This window comes from Heterodontus francisci, unplaced genomic scaffold (assembly GCF_036365525.1).
Source record: "Heterodontus francisci isolate sHetFra1 unplaced genomic scaffold, sHetFra1.hap1 HAP1_SCAFFOLD_216, whole genome shotgun sequence".
In the NCBI taxonomy this organism is placed as follows: Eukaryota; Metazoa; Chordata; class Chondrichthyes; order Heterodontiformes; family Heterodontidae; genus Heterodontus; species Heterodontus francisci.
The window spans coordinates 719629-739876 of NW_027140566.1; the positions used below are offsets into that span (position 1 = coordinate 719629).

The 20248-nt window shown below is 44.3% G+C and overlaps 1 protein-coding gene across 1 annotated transcript; it reads left to right on the forward strand.

Annotated features, from left to right (window-relative positions):
* Positions 1 to 919: 919 nt before the first annotated feature.
* On the forward strand, positions 920 to 3883 carry LOC137360154 (deleted in malignant brain tumors 1 protein-like; the record flags this gene model as incomplete). Its single annotated transcript, XM_068025702.1, has 5 exons — positions 920 to 1049; positions 1585 to 1809; positions 2943 to 3356; positions 3440 to 3520; positions 3609 to 3883. Coding segments are annotated over exons 1-5 (1125 nt in total), but the record flags the coding sequence as incomplete, so codon positions are not given.
* Between the last annotated feature and the right edge of the window lie 16365 nt (positions 3884 to 20248).

Below are 20248 nucleotides of genomic sequence, written 5' to 3' on the forward strand. Positions count from 1 at the left end.
TTGTAACAAATCTAAACGTTTCCTCCTCCTATTTCTTGACTTGTCTACAAACGTTGATATGATTGATCATGAAATTCCTCTCCAACCCCTCTCCATTATCCCCTGGCTGGGTGGGACTGCACTCAGCTCGTTCTAGTCTTATCTGTGCAGTCATAGTCAGAAAGTTACCGGCAATGTCTTCTCTTCCCGCTCCTGCAAAGTCACCTACAGTGTCACCAAAGGATCTATCCATTGATACCTCATTTCTCATTTACATGCGGCCTTTCAGTGATATCCACAAACTGAGCCTCAGTTTCCACATGTATCTCACTGTATCCAACTCTACCTCACATTCAGCTCTCTTGAGCCCTCCGCAGCCTGTACACTGTCAGAATTCCAGTCTGACATTCAGTACTGCATCAGCATAAAATTCCTCCAACTCAGTATTGAAAAGATAGAAACCATCAGAGCCCATCGCATGTTTCCTTGCTGCCAACTCCATTTCTCGCCACACCAACTGTCTGTGACTCAGGCAGACTGCTTGTAATCTTGGTGTTACATTTGATCCCGGGGTGAGCCTCCTACCAAATCTCCATATCTTCATTAACACTGTCTATTTTCACCTCCATGACATCACCCGAATTTGCCGTGATCTATTCTTGTCGATTGCCCTTTTCCCTCCAGACTCGATAATTCTAATGTACTCCTGGCTGGCTTCCTTAGTTCCAACCTCTGCAAATTCTGCTGTCTCGACCAATTGCCACTCAGGCATCTGCCCTCTGCTCACTGACCTACTTTTCCCAGCAATGCGCGGTTTTAAATTTCTCATCCTTGTTTTCAAATCCCTTCCTGGCCTCGCAGCTCCTCTCTTTGCAATCGGCTCCAGACTGGCAGCTCCCAGTTCTGGCTTCTTGAGCATTCCTGATTTCAATTGCGCACCATGGCGGCCGTGCCTTTAGCTGCAAAGGTCACACGCTCCAGAATTGCTTCCTTAAATCTCTCTGCCTGTCAACCTCTCTTCCCTGCTTCAAGATACTCCATAACAAACAAACTCTTTGACTTAGCTTTTGGTCATGTGACCTAATATATTCTTAGGTGCTCTGTGTTAAATTTTCTTTGATATCACTCCTGTACTGCGCCTTGGGATGTTGCATTACGTTAATGGCGCTAGATAAATGCAAGTCACTTGCAATTCAAGATAAAGGCAATAGGAGATGACAGTAAATGTTTGACCAAGATAACAGATAAGGGTAACATACATGGACAACGAACATACACAGTAATATAACATGGGTATAAATTAATTGTTAATCGTGTGAGTGATCGCCTGTACAACAACGTACACAGCATTCAAAACATAAAATGGGAACTGGAGAACATAACATGTCAAAGCCAGATGTAGTAGGATATCTGAAACATTTCTGTTCATTACATTCTGTGTAAGAAGCATGTGTAAACAGATATTCTGTTTTATAGCTTTATTTACCTGTCGCAGGCGCATTTAACATGTCTTGTTTTAAAGCTGGTGATGGTGCAATGAGTTGCATTGAGTGATGAGGTGAATGTCTATTGAAAGTATAATCCTCCTGTACTGTTGTCCAACAGACCACGTGCAGGTAAGGCTGTCTGACGGTGGAAGCCCATGTGCTGGCCGAGTGGAGATTTATGACAATGGGATATGGGGTTCAGTCTGTGATGATTCCTGGGATCTGGCGGACGCTGACGTGGTTTGCAAACAGCTGGGTTGTGGAAAGGCCTTGGACCTGGCACTTCCGGCATCTTGTGAACGAGGCTCAGGGCCAGTTTGGTTGGATGAACTGAAGTGTTTCGGTAACGAATCATTTCTCTGGGAATGTCCCTCAGCATCGTGGGGTAACCACGACTGTTCTCATAAAGAAGATGTGAGGATCTTGTGTTCAGGTAAGGGTGCTTCCATGTGCCCATTTTCCGTAGTGTTGTGCACATGGCTTCACAGGGAAGATATGACATCGAATTACATACAATGGACAGCACAGAATCTGGCCATTCGGCCTTACTGGTCAATGTGGTGTTTATGTTGCCCACGAGTATCGCCCCATATCACTGCATCTAACCCTCTTTGCATATCCGCCTACTTCTTTCTTCTTCATGTACCTATACAGCTTTACCTTGAAGGCATCGACGCTCATCACTTCAACAATTGCATGTGTTCGGAATTCAAAATTCAAACCACTCCGAGCTAAAAAAAATAATTCTCCTGAATATCTTATTAGATTTGTTCATGATCATCCTATATTTATGATCACTAGCTTCGGTTTCTGTCACTTTATAAGTGATTAGTGCCCCTGTATCCCGAGGTCTCTTTGCTGTTATACATCATTTTAATCCTTATTTTACAAGAAGTACGTTGCCTCTTTATTCTTCCTATCAACACTGACCACCTTAGACTTATCTGTATTCAACTCATTTGGCAATTGTTTGCCCATTCGGCTCTTTTACTAACGTCTTCCGTATTTCGTATTTGTTGTTCTTAGTGTTAACTATATCCCCAAATTGCTGTCATCTGAAATTTTGAAATCATGTCTCCCTTGTCTAAGTCAAAATCGTTTATGTAAATATTGAGCAGCAGTGACCCCAGACCTGTGGAACACGACTTCCCACCTTCCGCCATTCTGGGTTACCACATTTAAACCCGACAGTGTGCTTTGTAGCTCGTCTTATACTATTCTTCCACTGATCTCTTGACTTCACATGCTCTGACCCCAGTCATGATCTCACGATGTGGTTCCTTGTCGGAGGCCTTCTGAAAAAAACGTGCATGTTGCATCGACTGCATTATCCCCGTTATCTTTCTGTAACGTCTGAAAACAATTCAGTAACGTTGTTTGTCTTTCTGTTGTTCAATCCGTGTTGATTATTCTTTAATACATTATGGGCTGCCGGTGTTTTTCTCTCGCTTTTCTTGAATAATTACCGGAAATCAGTGAACACAACTGGTGCAGCATGTGTTGAGCTGTGCAGTATGAACATACAACGAGTTATCAATCCAAACACCTGGATATCAATTGTGTCATTGACAGAGCACAAAGAGCTGCGGCTGGTGAATGGGAAGCATCGCTGTGAGGGGAGAGTGGAAGTGTTCTACAATGGCACCTGGGGAACAGTGTGCTCGGATACACTTGATGGACCTGATGCAGAAGTGATCTGTAAACAGTTACAGTGCGGTCCCCTCAGTTCTATCGATTATTACACTCTGTCATTCGGAGAAGGATCTGGACCCATTTGGCTCGATGGGATGGAGTGTATTTCACACGAATCGTTCCTTTGGCAGTGTCAAACAGAACCGTGGGGGAAACACAACTGTGAACACAGGGAGGATGCTGGTGTTATTTGTTCAGGTAACACAACAAACGTCTCAATCTGTGAGTGTCATTTCAAACATTGGTGGCTGATACAGTCAGCATGTTTCTCTTCTCAACAGAAGCAAAAGTAACTGAGGAGCAGCTCCATCGATCAGAGGACTGCATTCGAGAATATGATTGTAAACATGTACTTTCACCAGGTGCTACTTCCTCTTTATTATACCAACTATCTGACTTGTACTCCTGTCTTATACTACATCAATAATAATAATTGATTCTCTTTGCCAGATTCTGGACATTGGTTGCGCCTGTTTGGAGGTAACACCAACTGCTCTGGGAGAGTGGAGATATTGTGCAATAACAGCTGGGGCACGGTTTGTGATGACTCCTGGGATTTGTCCGATGCCAATGTTGTCTGCAGACAGCTGGGTTGTGGTCACGCTCTATTGGCCCCCGGAGGAGCTACTTTTTCTCAGGGTGACGGTGTTATCTGGCTGGATGAGGTGAAGTGCACTGGAAGCGAATCTTCTCTGGCCGACTGTCCTTCCTCATCGCCGGCTCAATCTGACTGTGATCACAAGGAAGATGCCAGTGTGATTTGTTCCGGTGAGGGTGGCAGGGTTTGGAGAGTGGGGTTAGGGTACCTTGTTTTGTTAAATTGACTCATTAGTTCGGGAAATTAAGAACAGTATTTATCGTTTAAATGGAAAGTGCTGAAATTTCATCCTCCTGAACTTTTTGTACAATATATTCCATAGGGTTCGATGTGCCTCCAATTGCTTTCCCATCCACATCTGCAGGTACTTACCATTATTAATAGTCCAGCTAGCATTGGAGTTTGTATTAGTTGAATTGGTATTGTTGTCATTTTCTGAAGATGCTATGTGCACGTTTTCATTGACTGGAACATTTTGTTGCCTCACCGCATATTTCAAATGGTCCAGTTTAAATTCCGCTAATCCCAGTTTCTGGCTGTACCTGAACTGTCCTGCACTGATCAGAAACATGGGGGCACTGTCTCTGTAATTTAGATTGTTTCACACTTTCCTCTGGTGCAATGTGCACCACATAATGGGGAATGTTCAGCCCAACTCATTGCCTGGAAGCAGTGGATATAATTATTAAATACTTCTTGCAAATATTTTATCACACAAGATGGACTGTGTCTGTGCTAAACCTTTCTTTATTTTTGTCATTAAGAACAGGGATATAAAACTACTTCCATCCTAGTTGCAGTCTGCTTCGGAGTCCTGCTAATCTGTGTGTTGGTCTCACTGATGGTGGTTATACAGAAAAAGTCAATCAGAAGAGGTGAGGCTCATATCTTACCGTGGAACAAACAGAAAATCGCAGATTTCATGTCATATACTTGCAAGACTTTCGGTCAATGCAGCTTTCTATGGACTGTCAGGTGACCTTGTTAGAAATACATTGCAGTCGTTTTTGCTGGTTTTCTCCATTCAAGGTGCTCCAGAATGAATAAAATGTGACATTCAAAACGGAGAGTGATTTGAAGTGTTCACATTCACTGTGAGAGTTCATCACATAATACATGAAACTCTGGAAGAATTTACTTATTGTAACAATGGATCAGGAAGATAATTTGATTTTTTGGGCTGTGCATTCAGCTATTTATTTGACTGTTCATCTTCCTTCATCCATTGGGTATCAATTCCTGCCCTTCAGATTCGGGCTCTGGGCATCCAATCGCGAGTTGTCTAACCGGGTCTGTCAGTTATTTTGACAAGTGATATTTGTATAGGACCTCCTGTATTCACCAGCGGTGATTCGACATTCCAAAACAACGCTTGCACTCATATTTCACCCATCTAACCCACTCCTGATTTATTATAAGAAATGGACCTCTTAATAAAAAGCACTTTTCATAATAATATAGAGTTCTTATAGAAAAATCTCTCTTTCTCTCTCTGAATAAGAAAGAGTCCATAGCTAGGACAGCATAGACCTGTTATCTCTGCCAAGGACCCGGCCAGAACAGCCTCTGTAACAAGACAATCATAAAGCTGAAAAGATCGAGCCTTGTAACTTGACTAGACTGGAAGTAGTTTGCAAACGATCACAAGCACGAGATCAGGTCATGGAGTCATAGAGTTATGCAGCAGAGAAACACTCCCTTCGGCCCAACGTGTCTGTGCCAGCCATCAAGCACCTATCTATTCTAATCCCGTTACCCAGCACTTGGCCCTTAGCTTTGCATGCTATCCCATTTCAAATGCTCATCTAAATACCTTAAATTTTGTGAGGGGTACTGCCTCTACCACCCCTTCTGGCAGTGTGTTCCAGTCTCCAATCATCCTCTTTGTGAATAGTTTCTTCCTCAATACCCCTCTCAAACACCTGCCCCTTACATGAAATCTATCCCCCCTGGTTACTGACCCCGCCGCTAAGGGAGCATGTTTCTTCCGATCTATCATATCAATACCCTTCACAATTTTGTATACCTCAATCAGGTCCCACCTCAGCCTTCTCTGCTCTAAAGAAAACAACTCTAGCCTATCCAGTCACTCTTCATAGCTGAAATGCTCCAGCCCAGGCAACATCCTGGTGAATCGCCTCTGCACTCTCTCCAGTGCAATCACATCCTTCCTTTGGAGTGGTGACCAGAACTGTACACAGTACTCCAGCTGTGGCTTAACTATAATTTTATACAGCTCCATCATAACCTCCCCGCTCTTATATTATATGACTCGGCTAATACATACAAGTATCCCATATGCCTTCCTAACCAACTTATCTCCCTGTGCTGCTGCCTTAAGTGATCTATGGACAAGTACGCCAAGGTCCCTCTGACCCTTTGTACTTCCTAGGGTCCTACCATCCATTGTATACTCCCTTGCCTTGTTGGTCCTCCGAAAGTGTATCACCTCACACTTCTTAGGATTAAAGTCCATTTGCTACTCCCTCGCCCATTCTTACCAGCCCATCTATATCGTCCTGCAATCTAAGGCTTTCCTCCTCACTGTTTATGACACCAGTAGTGTTCGTGTCATCTGCGGTCTTACTGACATACCTCCTATATCCACGTCTAAATCATTAATGTACATTACAAACAGTAATGGCCCCAGCACCGATCCCTGCAGTACACCACTGGTCCCTGGCTTCCAATCGCAAAAATAACCCTTGACCGTCACCCTCTGCCTCCGGCACTAAGCCAACTTTGGATCCAATTTTCCAAATTGCCCTGGATCCCATGGGCTCTTACCTTCAAAAAGGAAATAGGAGAGATCAGGGCCAACATATTCCCGTAAAGTTGAAGGGTAGGAGCAACAAGTCCAAGGGAACCCTGGATGTCAAGGGTTATGGAGGATTAGATAAGGAATAAAAAGGAGGTTTATGACAGATTCAGAGCGCTGAAAATAGCGCAAGCCCTAAAAAAGTATAGAAAGCACAGGCCGTACTTAAAAAATTACTTTGGAGAGCGAAGAGGGGGCATGCAAAAACACTTGTGAGCAAGATAAAGGACAATACCAAGGAGTTTTTAAAGTATATTCATGGAAAGAGGATAACCAGGGAAAGAGTAGGGCCGATTAGGGACCAAAGTAGACATCTGTGTGGAGCCGGATGACATAGATTAGGTTTTAAATTATTACTTTTCATCTGTGTTCACCATGGAGATGGATGATGTTGGTGTAGAGATCAGGGAAGGGAATTGTGATATACTTGAATAAATTAACATTGAAAGGTAGGAAGTATTAGATGTTTTAGTGGGCTTAAAATGGATAAATCCTCAGGCCCAGATGAGATAGCTTAGTTTAGAAATACAGCACTGAAACAGGCCCTTCGGCCCACCAAGTCTGTGCCGACCATCAACCACCCATTTATACTAATCCTACACTAATTTCATATTCCTACCACATACCCACCTGTCCCTATATTTCCCAGCCACCTACCTAAACTAGGAGGAATTTACAATGGCCAATTTACCTGTCAACCTGAAATTCTTTGGCATGTGGGAGGAAACCGGAGCACCCAGAGGAATCACACGCTGACACAGGGAGCACTTGCAAACTCCACGCAGGCAGTACGCAGGTAAGGGCGGCACAGTGGCGCAGTGGTTAGCACCGCAGCCTCACAGCTCCAGGGACCCGGGTTCGATTCCGGGTACTGCCTGTGTGGAGTTTGCAAGTTCTCCCTGTGTCTGCGTGGGTTTTCTCCGGGTGCTCCGGTTTCCTCCCACAAGCCAAAAGACTTGCAGGTTGATAGGTAAATTGGCCATTATAAATTGTCACTAGTATAGGTAGGTGGTAGGGAAATATAGGGACAGGTGGGGATGTTTGGTAGGAATATGGGATTAGTGTAGGATTAGTGTGGATGGGTGGTTGATGTTCGGCACAGACTCGGTGGGCCGAAGGGCCTGTTTCAGTGCTGTATCTCTAATCTAATCTAATTGAACCCGGGTTGCTGCGGTGCTAACCACTGCGCCACAGTACCGCCCTGGGAGGATGTGCCACATACTGTTACGTGAGACAAGGGAAGAGATAGCAGGGGCTTTGACACAGATTTTCAAATCCTGTCTGATCACAGGAGATGTACCAGAGGACTGAGGACAGTGAATGTGGTACCATTATTCAAGAGGGGTAGCAGGGATAAACCAGATAATTGCTGGTTGGTGAATCCAACATCAGTGGTACGGAAACTATTGGAAAAAATCCTGAGGAACAAGATTAATCTCCACTTGGACAGGCAGGCATTAATCGGGGAACTCAGCATGGCTTTGTCAGGGGGAGATCGTTTCTAACAAACTTGATTGAATTTGTCCCCAGTCTGCTGCAGGTAAATATATGAGAATGCAAAAAAAATAGATACATAGACTTATCCGAAAATAAGCACAACAAAACTACTCCGCATTCACAATACCTGGCTTTGTCTCTTTACTATCGGCATCTCTGTGATTTGGATGTGTTCGCAGATAATTTACTGTTAAACGCTCGTGGTTTGCAACTAAACTTTAATCTCCCTACCCTTCATCTGACAGGTTCTGTCACTGGTGGCAAGGGTTCACCGGCTGGTTTATACCAAGCAATTTATGAAGAGATTGAGAATATTCCACCTGGCAAGGATTCCTATCAGATCCGGCGTTCAGGTCTGTGTTTTATATTTCATACCGAATTTTGTCTAAACAAATGTGACTTCCACTTAAATACCCCATTTTAATGGTCAGTTTACTGACTGAACACTGTCAGAAATCCGTTCACTATCACCCTGTGAAGGTGGCCTATCACAGTGCGAGTGTGTCTATATCAGTGTGTATAGTAAGATGAGCAATGGGTTTGGGAAGATTCCCACCCATCGCGAATGGTTAAAGAACGTGATTTCAGTTTGTTTGTAACTTTCATGTCATTTTATTCCATTTAAACTAGACCATAAATAATCACTGCTCTCAGGAGGAGACAGTCACATTGACTCAGATTTTATTTCTCGAGGTGACTGGATTTCTGGATCAGAAACACGTTCCCATCAGGAACTCCTTACCTGAAATCAGTGGTTTCTACGAAAAAACTTATTCTGACACTTTGTATTCTGAAGCTTAACATAATATCTACAAATTCCACTTCATGATACTGGGGCAACAACACTAGAAAATCGATGAAAGCTTTGTCCTGTGATATATTTAAGGAGCGATTTAACCATTGAGATAAATTTCTGAGGTTACAACAAAACACACAAAGACGATTTCCTTGGTAGATAAATGAGAATCCTAAACGATTCAATAAGTATATTAAGAGTAAATGGGTAGCTAGGGAGAGAGTAGGTCCCCTTAAGGATCAGTGTGGTAATCGATGTGTGGAGCCACGGGAAATGGGGTAGGTCGTAAATGAATACTTTTCATCTGTATTTACCGTGCTGAACGTCACGGAAGCTAATGCGTTCAAGGGAGGGACCAGCGATATCCTGGAGCATATCAACATTACAAGGGAGGAGGTGTTGGAGGTTTTGAAGCACATTAAGTTGGATTAATCTCCGGAGCCTGACCAGGTGTATCCTAGGAGGCTATGGGAGGAGATTGCTGGGACCTGGCAGAGAGTTTTGTATCATCATTAGCAACGGGTGAGGTACCGGAAGACTGGAGGAGAGCTAATGTTGTGCCTTTATTTAAGAAGGGTAGCAGGAATAAGCCAGGGAACTACAGGCCGGTGAGCATTACATCAGTGGTGAGGAATTTATTGGAAGGGATTCTGAGAGACAGAATTTATATGCATTTGGAAAGGCAAGGTCTGATTAGGGATAGTCACCATGGCTTTCTGCGTGGGAAAACATATCTTACGAATTTGATTGAGTTTTTTGAGGAGGTGACCAAGAGGATTGACGAGGGCAGGGCGGTGGACGTTGTCTACATGGACTTTAGCAAGGCTTTTGACAAGGTCCTGCATGGTAGGTTGTTCCGGAAGGTTCGAACACATGGGATCCAGGGTGTGGTAGCACATTGGATACAAAATTGGCTTAGTGATCGGAGGCAGAGGGCGGTAGTGGATTGTTGTTCTTCAGATTGGAGGCCTGTGACCAGTGGTGCGCCGCAGGGATCGGTGCTGGGCCTTCTGCTGTCTGTCATACATATTGGTGACTTGGATGAGAATGCAGGGGGCATGATTAGTAAGTTTGCAGATGATACCAAAATTGGTGGTATAGTGGACAGTGAAGAAGGTTATCTAAAGCTACAACAGGATATAGATCAACTGGGAAAGTGGGCAAGTGATTGGCAAATGGTATATTTAACGCAGGCAAGTGCGAAATGATGCATTTTGGAAAGTTAAACCAGGGAATGAGATAAACAGTGAATGGCAGGGCCCTGGGAGTGTTGTTGAGCAGAGAGACCTTGGGGTGCATGTACATAGTTCTCTGAAAGTACCAATACAGTTAGACAGGGTGGTGAAGAAGGCGAATGGCATGCTTGCCTTCATCGGCCGAGGCATTGAGTACAAAAGTTGGGACGTCATGTTACAGTTGCACATAACGTTGGTTAGGCTGCACTAGGAGTACTGTGTGCAGTTCTGGTCGCTGCACTACAGGGAAGATGTGATGAAGCTAGAGAGGGTTCAGAAAAGATTCACAAAGCTGTTGCCTGGCTTGGAGCGCTTGATTAATAAAGAGAGATTGGATAGGCTGGGTCTGTTTTCCCTGGACCGAAGGAGAATGAGAGGGGACATGATAGAGGTATATAAAATGATGAGAGGCATAGATAGGTTAACTGGCCAGAGTCTGTTTCCCATGTTAAGGGTGACTAAAACTATAGGGCATTAATTTAAGGTGAGAGGGAGGAGGTTTAAAGGGGATAAAATTTTTCACACAAGGAATAGTGTTTATCTGGAATGAGCTGCCAGAGGAGGTGGTGGAGAGTGTAACAGTAGTAACATTTAAGAGGCATCTGGACAGGTACTTGAATGAACAAGGCATAGAGGGATGTGGAATTAATACAGGCAGGGGGAATAGTATAGATAGGCATTATGGTGGGCATGGACGCTGTGGGCCGAAGGGCCTGTTTCTATGCTGTGCGACTCTATGACTCGAATTTCAAATCCGTTATTGCCCTCCTTGCACACTTTTCTACCCCATTATCCGGGGTGGGGCTCGGTTTTGGAGCCCCACCACCTGCCGTTTGAGACTCTGAAAGGGAAAGAGACAGGGTGGAGGGATTTTGGATTAAGAAACTGTGCTCACTGACTATGTTTTACACTATTGTCTCTGCTCTGATGTCTGAAATCTGACCGACCGGCTGCACTGCGTATTGTTTTAACGGCTCGCTGTATGAGCCAACATTTAAGGTCCAACCCGAGTTGCTCTTGAACCACTGCAGTCCCTGTGATGAATTTTCCACAATCACGTCAGATACAAAGTCCCAGGACATTGTCACCAGATGATGACGGTATTATGTTATTTATTCGAACGTGCCAATCAATCTCTCCAATAACCATCCATGTTTGTGTTTAACAGTTACTGATTCCATTGAGTCCCTCAATCAGATTGAATATTACACCAGTTACAGTTTGGGTGACACGGATCCTGGATCAGAATATCCTGAAGGGAACATCTCTAGAATTCGGGGTGGGTACATTTTTACTTGTTACCATCACGTTTTTTAATCCATCACTCTGTCTGATATCTAAAATCAACAATTAAATCAATCAGAACTCACTCACCCGAAAATGATGCTGCTGAAGACATGGAGATTTGCTGAGTGAGTTTAGCTTAAAAAAATGGAGAAATAATTTGGATTTCTACAAAATCATCCCGATTGTATCCAGCAGTATAATGGAATGAAACTTTCAGTTCATGATGTTTTCTGACACTGTTGTCTTGGCGGTGCAATGTGAAATTTGCGTGTATGTTGGATGGGTGATTCAATGGGATACACGTGACTTTTAAATGGAGGGCAGAATTTTGTTACACAGTGACCACAGTCTGGGAGTGAAAATGCCGCTGGATAGCGGTGCAAAGGAAACCTGACGTCCTTACACAGTTAGGTGATATTCCCCGAGTCGACCGAGCTCGTGGGTGGAGGCTCCACTTTAAGACGCTGGGCAGATAATGGAGCAAAGAAAACAGGAAATTCATGGCAATTTTCCAAACTATTCACAATTTAGTGAAAGGCGGGCGAGACTAACAGTTTCAGAGACTCGCCATCGATAACCAAGGGGAAGTTCAGAGGAAGGTCAGTTTTGGCTGTGAAAAGCATTGTGGCACTGGAGGGAGGGGGAGAGATATTGAATCACGGTATTGGCAATCTGGAGGCTGACCGATCTTGGCGATCACAACAGAGGTATTCAGAATGAGCATCCTCTCTGACTTATAAGATAGGTATAAAAAATGAAAACAATGAAGGGTTTGAGAAGTGAGTGCAGCAATTTACAATAGGTGTCATCCACTCCTGTTTTGAGATCTCCCATTGTGGAGGAGCATCAGAGATGGAGAGAACAGCAGTCCCCAAGGGTTGGTCTGCTGCACCCAGAGAGGGACAGGAATCGTGAGGCTGGAACAGAGTGTGGATTAGCAGGGCAGCACAGTAGCACGCAAGCAGCTTCTTGAGTGCAGATGATGCTACCCACGAGTGGGTTTACCATCAGAGGCTCTGCTTCCTGCAAATGTCAGAGCAGCAGTGTCACTGAAGATTGTGCCATATCAGGGAGGTGGTCACTGAGCTGGAGGAGGATCTGATGGAGGAGGATCTGAACCAATGAGTGGGGGCACCCCTCCTCCAATTTCATTTTCATATTGTGTGACATTTAAGGCTGTCAGCTTAATGTAAGGCACTGCACTCACCTTGCCATACTACATCAGGGCATTGATCCTGTTCCTGCACTGAAGCCTCTTACATGGGACTACCTCACGTCTGCTCAACTCCTCCTCAATCTCCTGCCAGGCCCTGCCTGCCAGCCTAGCCGGCCTCCTCCACACGTTCCGATGGGAAAAGCGCTTCCCTCCTGCCATTGCCGCTTGGAGGAACACGTACAGGGAGACATGAGAAAACCTGGGCTCCACCCTTGCTCTGACTGCTGCCATCTTACAAACACACCAGTTGTCAGTCCTCCCACCCAATGTCCTACAGTGCTCCTGTCTTTCAATCGATTGCTGGCTGCCGTTTCAAATATATGACGGGCCTATGATGACTCAACTGCCGCGGCACGACATGGTCCTACCATTCGTCAGCCTCAAATCTCATTCCAGCTGAATATCACAGTCAAACCTGGCAAGCCTGAGTAGATTGGCGTCTAACAATATCATTCTAAATATTCAGTGTTACCATGTGATTTTTGTGAAAATCATTATTTCCTCTCAGGTCTGGTCCCCGGTGATTATGATGATGTTCAGACTGGAGCCATTGACACGCAGGATGGTCACTTGTTGCTAGACAGCGTTCCTGATGATCTCTTCACACTGACAAGTGCCGGCGGTGATCTCTCCACTATCTGTGAGTTAAACTCCCACAGTCACCATCTCTCTGTTTCTACTTTGAATTTCATTCCAATCGGCGATCTCACAGACTGCTGGTTGATTTAAATTCATGTTGTGATTAAAGCAAATTAGTCTCCTCAATGGGGCGGCACAGTGGTGCAGTGGTTAGCACCGCAGCCACAGCTCCAACAACCCGGGTTCAATTCTGGGTACTGTCTGTGTGGCGTTTGCAAGTTTTCCTTGTGTCTGCGTGGGTTTTCTCCGGGTGCTCCGGTTTCCTCCCACAGCCAAAAGACTTGCAGGCTGGTCGGTAAATTGGCCATTATAAATTGCTCCGAGTATGGGTAGGTGGTAGGGAAATATCGGGACAAGTGGGGATGTGGTAGAAATATGGGATTAGTGTAGGATTAGTCGAAAATGGGTGGTTGATGGTGGGCCAAAGGGCCTGTTTCAGTGCTGTATCTCTGAACAAAAGTAAATGCTGGACTTATTTTAGAAAATACATCCTGACGTTATCTCTGTTATGAACACATTCACTGGAAATCCTTCAGGTGCTCAATCTAAACACCCTGATTCGGGCTCAGCAGATCCACTTCATCTGCTATCACCCAGCGGGAAAATAACAACACTGTGAATGGAGCTGGAAACCATTCAAATTCCAGTCCCCATCACCTCATTGACACTTATACAGATGACCCGCACTGAACTCACTTTTAGTTCAATAATTAATCCATCATCTTTCTCTCCATAGTATACAACTCCCAGACCCGCATTGAAACAGCTTTGCTGGTTCCCTCCAATCCTGAAAACAATGTGGATGTTCACTGTGACACGTTCACAGCAGCAGACATTCCACCAATGACGGGCAGTGACTGTGCGGTTCAACATCTTACATCTGCATAAACCCGGTAAGACCAATGCTGTATTATTTGTTCCATTTATTTGTGCTGACAGTGTACAGTCCCGGCTGGTTCTTATATTAATATGATAATGAATGGTGTCTTCAGCAGTCAGTGATTGTAAAGTATCGCAGAGAACATTCTGTGTACTTACTATTGAAATAGGAGGATTATTGAAACATAAATATTCTGAGTAGAGAACATATACTGTATTTGATGTGTTTATTTGATGGTTGGCATTGCTGTAACCCTCTCAAGTCGTTTCTGTTATCCTTTCAGCTGAAAAGTCAGCCTCAAATCCAGCAAATGATGTCTAAAGGTGTATCACAGACTGGTGGAAAATATTCTGTGTTAAATGTGAAACAATGGCATGTACATTTCCAACAGTGTGAACATGCTGAATGTGCTTTACTTCACGATATAAGCATCACTTTGCGTTCATCAGTCACCAGATTACTTGGTGTTGGAATAACAAGATTTGGCTTTTCTCCATATTTTCTCTGAAAGTGTGTGTAATCTGTTTAATTAAAATACCAAAAAGAATTGATTTCGGATCATTTCTCTGTCTGTACAAATACTGAGATACATTCCTCCACATGTAATTACCAACACTGACACAGAGATTAAATCCATTGCTTATCAATAAAGAGTTGGTATGAAATTCGTTCTGTAACCGTTTCACATGTTCATATCCTATTAAGGAATGTTTAGAATACGTCTGTCGAAGAATAAATGGTCTGTCTCTTTTATCTGCATTTATTGTATCGGCTTCCTCCACCGCCATCTACTCGATGTGGACAAATTACTGCAGTTTATAATGTAAGTGTTGATGTACAATGGAAATAATGCAAAATTAATAAAAACATTGATTCCATGTTTTAGCTGTAATGTGCGTCTTTGTCAATATTAATTCCAGTATTATGATTCAAGTTCTAAATATACACCAATTCCTAGATACAATACAATGTTGTTTTACTGTGCTGCACTATCCCGGAGTATGGCGGTAGAGCAGGAGAATCTGATCAGAAATTAATGTGTTTTTGCAATTTAATTCTAAGTATTTTAGTTCGTCATCAGTGGTGTGCAATTGTTACTCAGTCGGGAGAACGACTACATCGTGCTGACTCTCCAGCTGATGGTGATTTTTGTTTTTGGTCGGCTGACTGAAACACCTGTAACCACCAGCAGAGGGCGAGCATTATTAGACTTGAAATCAGATAATGCTGGAAACACTGAGCAGGTCTGGTATCATCTGTGGAGAGAGAAACAGCACCAGCTTTGCACGTTAATGCGATTTCTTCAGAACCATGTAATGATTGAGATTATTACTTTTAGCAAAGACAGAACCAGGGAAAAGCGGCATAGTGGCGCAGTGGTGAGCACCGCAGCCTCACAGCTCCAGGGACCCGGGTTCGATTCCGGGTACTGCCTGCGTGGAGTTTGCAAGTTCTCCCTGTGTCTGCGTGGGTTTCCTCCGGGTGCTCCGGTTTCCTCCCACAAGCCAAAAGACTTGCAGGTTGATAGGTAAATTGGCCATTATAAATTGTCACTAGTATAGGTAGGTGGTAGGGAAATGTAGGGACAGGTGGGGATGGTTGGTAGGAATATGCGATTAGTGTAGGATTAGTATAAATGGGTCGTTGATGTTCAGCACAGACTCGGTGGGCCGAAGGGCCTGTTTCAGTGCTGTATCTCTAATCTAAATCTAATCAAAGGAGGCATGGAGGGAATAAAATAATTAAGGTTTATGTTAATATGGAGGCAGGTATGATTAAATGAATCCCGTCGCCTTTACTCTCTCTGATCTATGTCCCTGTGATCTGCAACACTTCATTCTCTCAACCATGACATTGTCATGAAACCTGCTGACAATGGAATCTCTGTTGTTGTTTTCTGAAAAGAACCTTGGGGAGCCTAAGCTCTAACTCTCTGGCGTATCTTCCCAATTTCCCTGGACCATGATCACACCAGCGAACATCAAGTCATCCTTTCGCATGCTATCACTGCACATGGAGAGTGGACCTGCGTGAGAAGGGCAGCGGCGGCATGAGATAAAAAGCTGTGGCAGAGAATCCCTTCTACCTCTCTCCACCTGTCAGAGCTGAGGTGTGTCATCTCAGAAAAACAGGTAGGTGATTGGTGGGTATCTCATCCGTGCCTGTTTTGATTAGCCAAGTGGTTTAAATGATGAGACGTGATTACAGATGATGAGTACAGTTAAGAAATTCACATTTAAAGTATTTAACATCCAAATTAATTAATTAGAATAGAGATAGCTGGGGAGGCGATGTGTTGTAGCTGTATTATGTGGGAGCTGGTGGACACTAGTGCGATCCACGGTGACCACATCTGTAACAAGTGTTGGCTGCTCGAGGACATTCGGCTCAGAGTTGATGAGCTGGAGTCCGAGTTGCGGACAATGTGACACAGCAGGGAGGGTTAGAGTTACCTGGACACTGTGCTTCCGGAGACAGTCGCGCCCCTTATATTAATTACATCAACTTTGGACTGCAGTTAGGGACAGGAGGGTGTGACTGCGAGTGAGGCAAGTATGGGGATCTATAATTTAGCTTTGGAGGAGACATATCCAATAGTTATGAGGCTCCTGCTCCCAGTGTGGACGAGGGCACAGGCTGAAGGGAGGATGAGCGAACTGACCACAGCACCATGGTTCAGAGCGCCATTCAAGTGGGTAAGAAAAGAGAAATGTACAAATAGGGGTTAGGATAGTTAGGGGAATAGGGACTGTTCTCTGCAGCAAAGATAGAGAGTCCCGAAGGCTGTGTTGCCTACCTGGTGCCAAGGTTGAGGAGACCTCTTCTTGGCTTCAGACGAACTTGGAATGGAAGGGGAAGGATCCAGTTATTGTAGCCCATGTAGGTACCAACGACAGAGGAAGGATTCGGAAAGAGGTTCCGCTGAGGGACTATGAGCAGCTCGTGCTAAATTAAAAAGCAGAACCACAAAGGCAATAATCTCTGCAATACTACCTGAGCAACGTGGAAAATAGCGCAGGGTAAATAAGATTAGAGAGGTAAATGCATGGCTCAAAGATTGGTGTGGAAGAAATGGGTTCCGATTCATGGTGCTCTGGTACCAGTTCTAGGGAAGGAGAGAGTTGTTCCGTTGGGACGGGGTTCATTTGAACAATGCTGGGACCAGTGTCCTGCCCATATGCCCATACGTATAACTAGGGTTGTAGATTCGATTTCAAACTAATTAGTGCGGGGGACGGGGGTGGTGGGTTTCAATTCAAGGGAAGTTTTAAAAACAATCAAAAGGAAATGGGAGATCAGAGATGCAGGGTAGTGAAGAGGTGAACAGTAATCAAAGTGTGACAGGAAGGAGCAGAAAATATCAGCAAAATATTGCAGCAGAAATTAGAACCAAAATGAGTAGTAATGGGAAAAAAGTCTAAGCTTAAGGCTCTTTATCTGAATGGACGCAGCATCTACAAGAAGACAGATGATTTGACAGCACAAATAGAAATAAATGAATGTGATTTGAGAGAAATCACAGAGAGATGCTTGCAGACTGACCAAGACTTGGAATTCAAAATTCAAGGATATCTGACATTCGAGGAAAAAAGGCAAAAGTGGAACTTTGTTAATAAAGGAAGGTATCAGTGCCATATCCTGGGCTTGTTGATGCTTCTTCACACTGAACCAGCTCGGCATGGTGATCAGTATTCTGGGATGGTTGACCCATATTCACATTGTACCAGTTCGGCATGTGATCAGTATCCTGGGCTGGTTGACCCATATTCACACTGTACCAGCTCGGCATAGTGATCAGTATCCTGGGCTGGTTGACCCATATTCACACTGTACCAGCTCGGCATAGTGATCAGTATCCTGGGCTGGTTGACCCATATTCACACTGTACCAGCTCGGCAAAGTGATCAGTATCCTGGGTATGGTTGACCCATATTCACATTGTACCAGCTCTGCATGTGATCAGTATCCTGGGCTGGTTGACCCATGTTAACACTGTACCAGCTCAGCATGGTAATCAGTATCCTGGGCTGGTTGACCAATATTCACACTGTACCAGCTCGGCATAGTGATCAATATCCTGAGCTGGTTGACCCATATTCACACTGCACCAGCTCGACATGGTGAACAGTATCCTGGGTTGGTTGACCCATATTCACACTGCCCCAGCTTGACTGGGCGATCTGCATTCTGAGCTCGTTCAAGCATATTCACATTGTACCAGCTCGGCATGGTGATCATCTCCAGTCAGTCCATAAGAATGACCCCGAGCTTCCGGTTGCTGGTCATTTCAGTACACCACCCCTGCCCTCATGCTCACATCTCTGTCCTGGGATTGCTGCAGTGTTCCAGCGAACATCAACACAAGAACATCGTGGAACAACATCTCATTTACCTGTTCGGCACACTGCATGCTGACGGCTTGAACACGGAGTTAAATCATTTCAGAGCATGACGCCCCCCTTTGTATTTTTGGTTATATTTTCTTTTGTTTTCTTTTTCCTTTTTTATTTGTTTACTTTATTTTAGGTTTTTCAGTTTGTTTCTACTATGCTTACCTACTGTTTTTTTAATGTGAGTGATTGGAGTGCGTTCTGCTCAACAGTCAATTCTCACCCTCTTTGTCCTCACGCTTTGTATGTCAGCACACCATTAGCACATTATTTGCCTTTGTTCCATGACAATATGGTCAGTTAGCCTCTGACCCTGTCCTATCAACACCTTATCCTTTGTTATCTCTTGCCCACCCCGTTTTAGTTGCTTAAAACCTTTTACATTTCTAATATCTGTCAGTTCTGAAAATCGGTCACTGACCTGAAACAATAACGCTGCTTCTCACTGCTGTCAGGCCCACTGAGTATTTCCAGAATTTCTTGTTTTTATTTCAGATTTCCAGCATCTGATGCATTTTGCTTTTAACTTAGTGTTTAATTCACTGCCACTTCTCTTCCAGGAATTACATTGAAGAAGTTCTGCTCTTCTCTCTGACGGGATTTTCGTTTGCCTCTTTTACCTTGTTCACTTTCATTGCTTTCTATTTCCGTCGTGCTGCTTGCTAAAGTGTCTACCAAAACATGTTTTCACATTAACATTTCCTTCCTCAGTGACTGTCTCCAACTCCGACTTATTCCACGTGGATTCCAACTGAATTTTCATCCTTTTTTTTAAATCCAGCAGGATTACAGGCATCTCTAAGAAATACAACGTTCGTCGGACAGCTGTTCTTGCCGCATCCTGAGATCCACACTGGATTTCTGCATGTGCCCACCGCATGTACACACTGGACCTCTCTCTCCAGAAGCACCACCTCACGTTATCTCAAAGCTGTTCGATTCCACAGTTTCATTTCATCCTTCGTCTTATCCTACGCATTAATATTAGTCTTTTTTCTTCCTTTCATGTGCTATGGAACGCAAGTTCCAACAGCTGATGGGAACTAATGCCCCTGCAGATCCTCCTTCCGTTTCTCTTCCCTCTGACCCAACCCCTTCTGATCTGACCCCTTTCCATGTATTCACTATACCCTCTGACCTTCCCCTCTCTGGTGCTGAACTTTTGGTACTCAGCAAAGGATTCAGTTTAATCACCTTACACCCCCACATCAATGAATTCCGTGCTTGGCACGACATTAACTTCTTCTTCCATTGCCTTGACGTCCATGCTCACTTCTTTGCACAGGAGTCCTTCCCCGGCCAGAAGACCCATTCACCCGCCTCCAGCATGCACCCTCTACCTGGACCCTTCCCTCTGGCCTCTTAACAGCTCTTTATCTTTTCATTGAAAACTGTCAGCGTGTCATCATAATTTCTCTGCCACCCACACTCACTCTAAACTATCCCTGCTCTGAACATGACAGTCTCAGTTCTAACCCCGACATTGTCATCAAGCCTGCAGATAAGGGTGGTGCTGTTATTGTCCGGTGTACCGACCTCTACCTTGCAGACGCTCAGTGCCAACACTCAGACACTTCTTCCGATTCCCCCGGGACTGTCACTGACCTCATCTCCTCTGGAGATCTTCCGTCTGCAGCTTCCAACAGAGACATGATTAATATAGAGTATAAAAGATGCCAGCAAATTGTTAAACAACATGAACTCACCATTCCACAGCTTATAGTCTGGTTAAT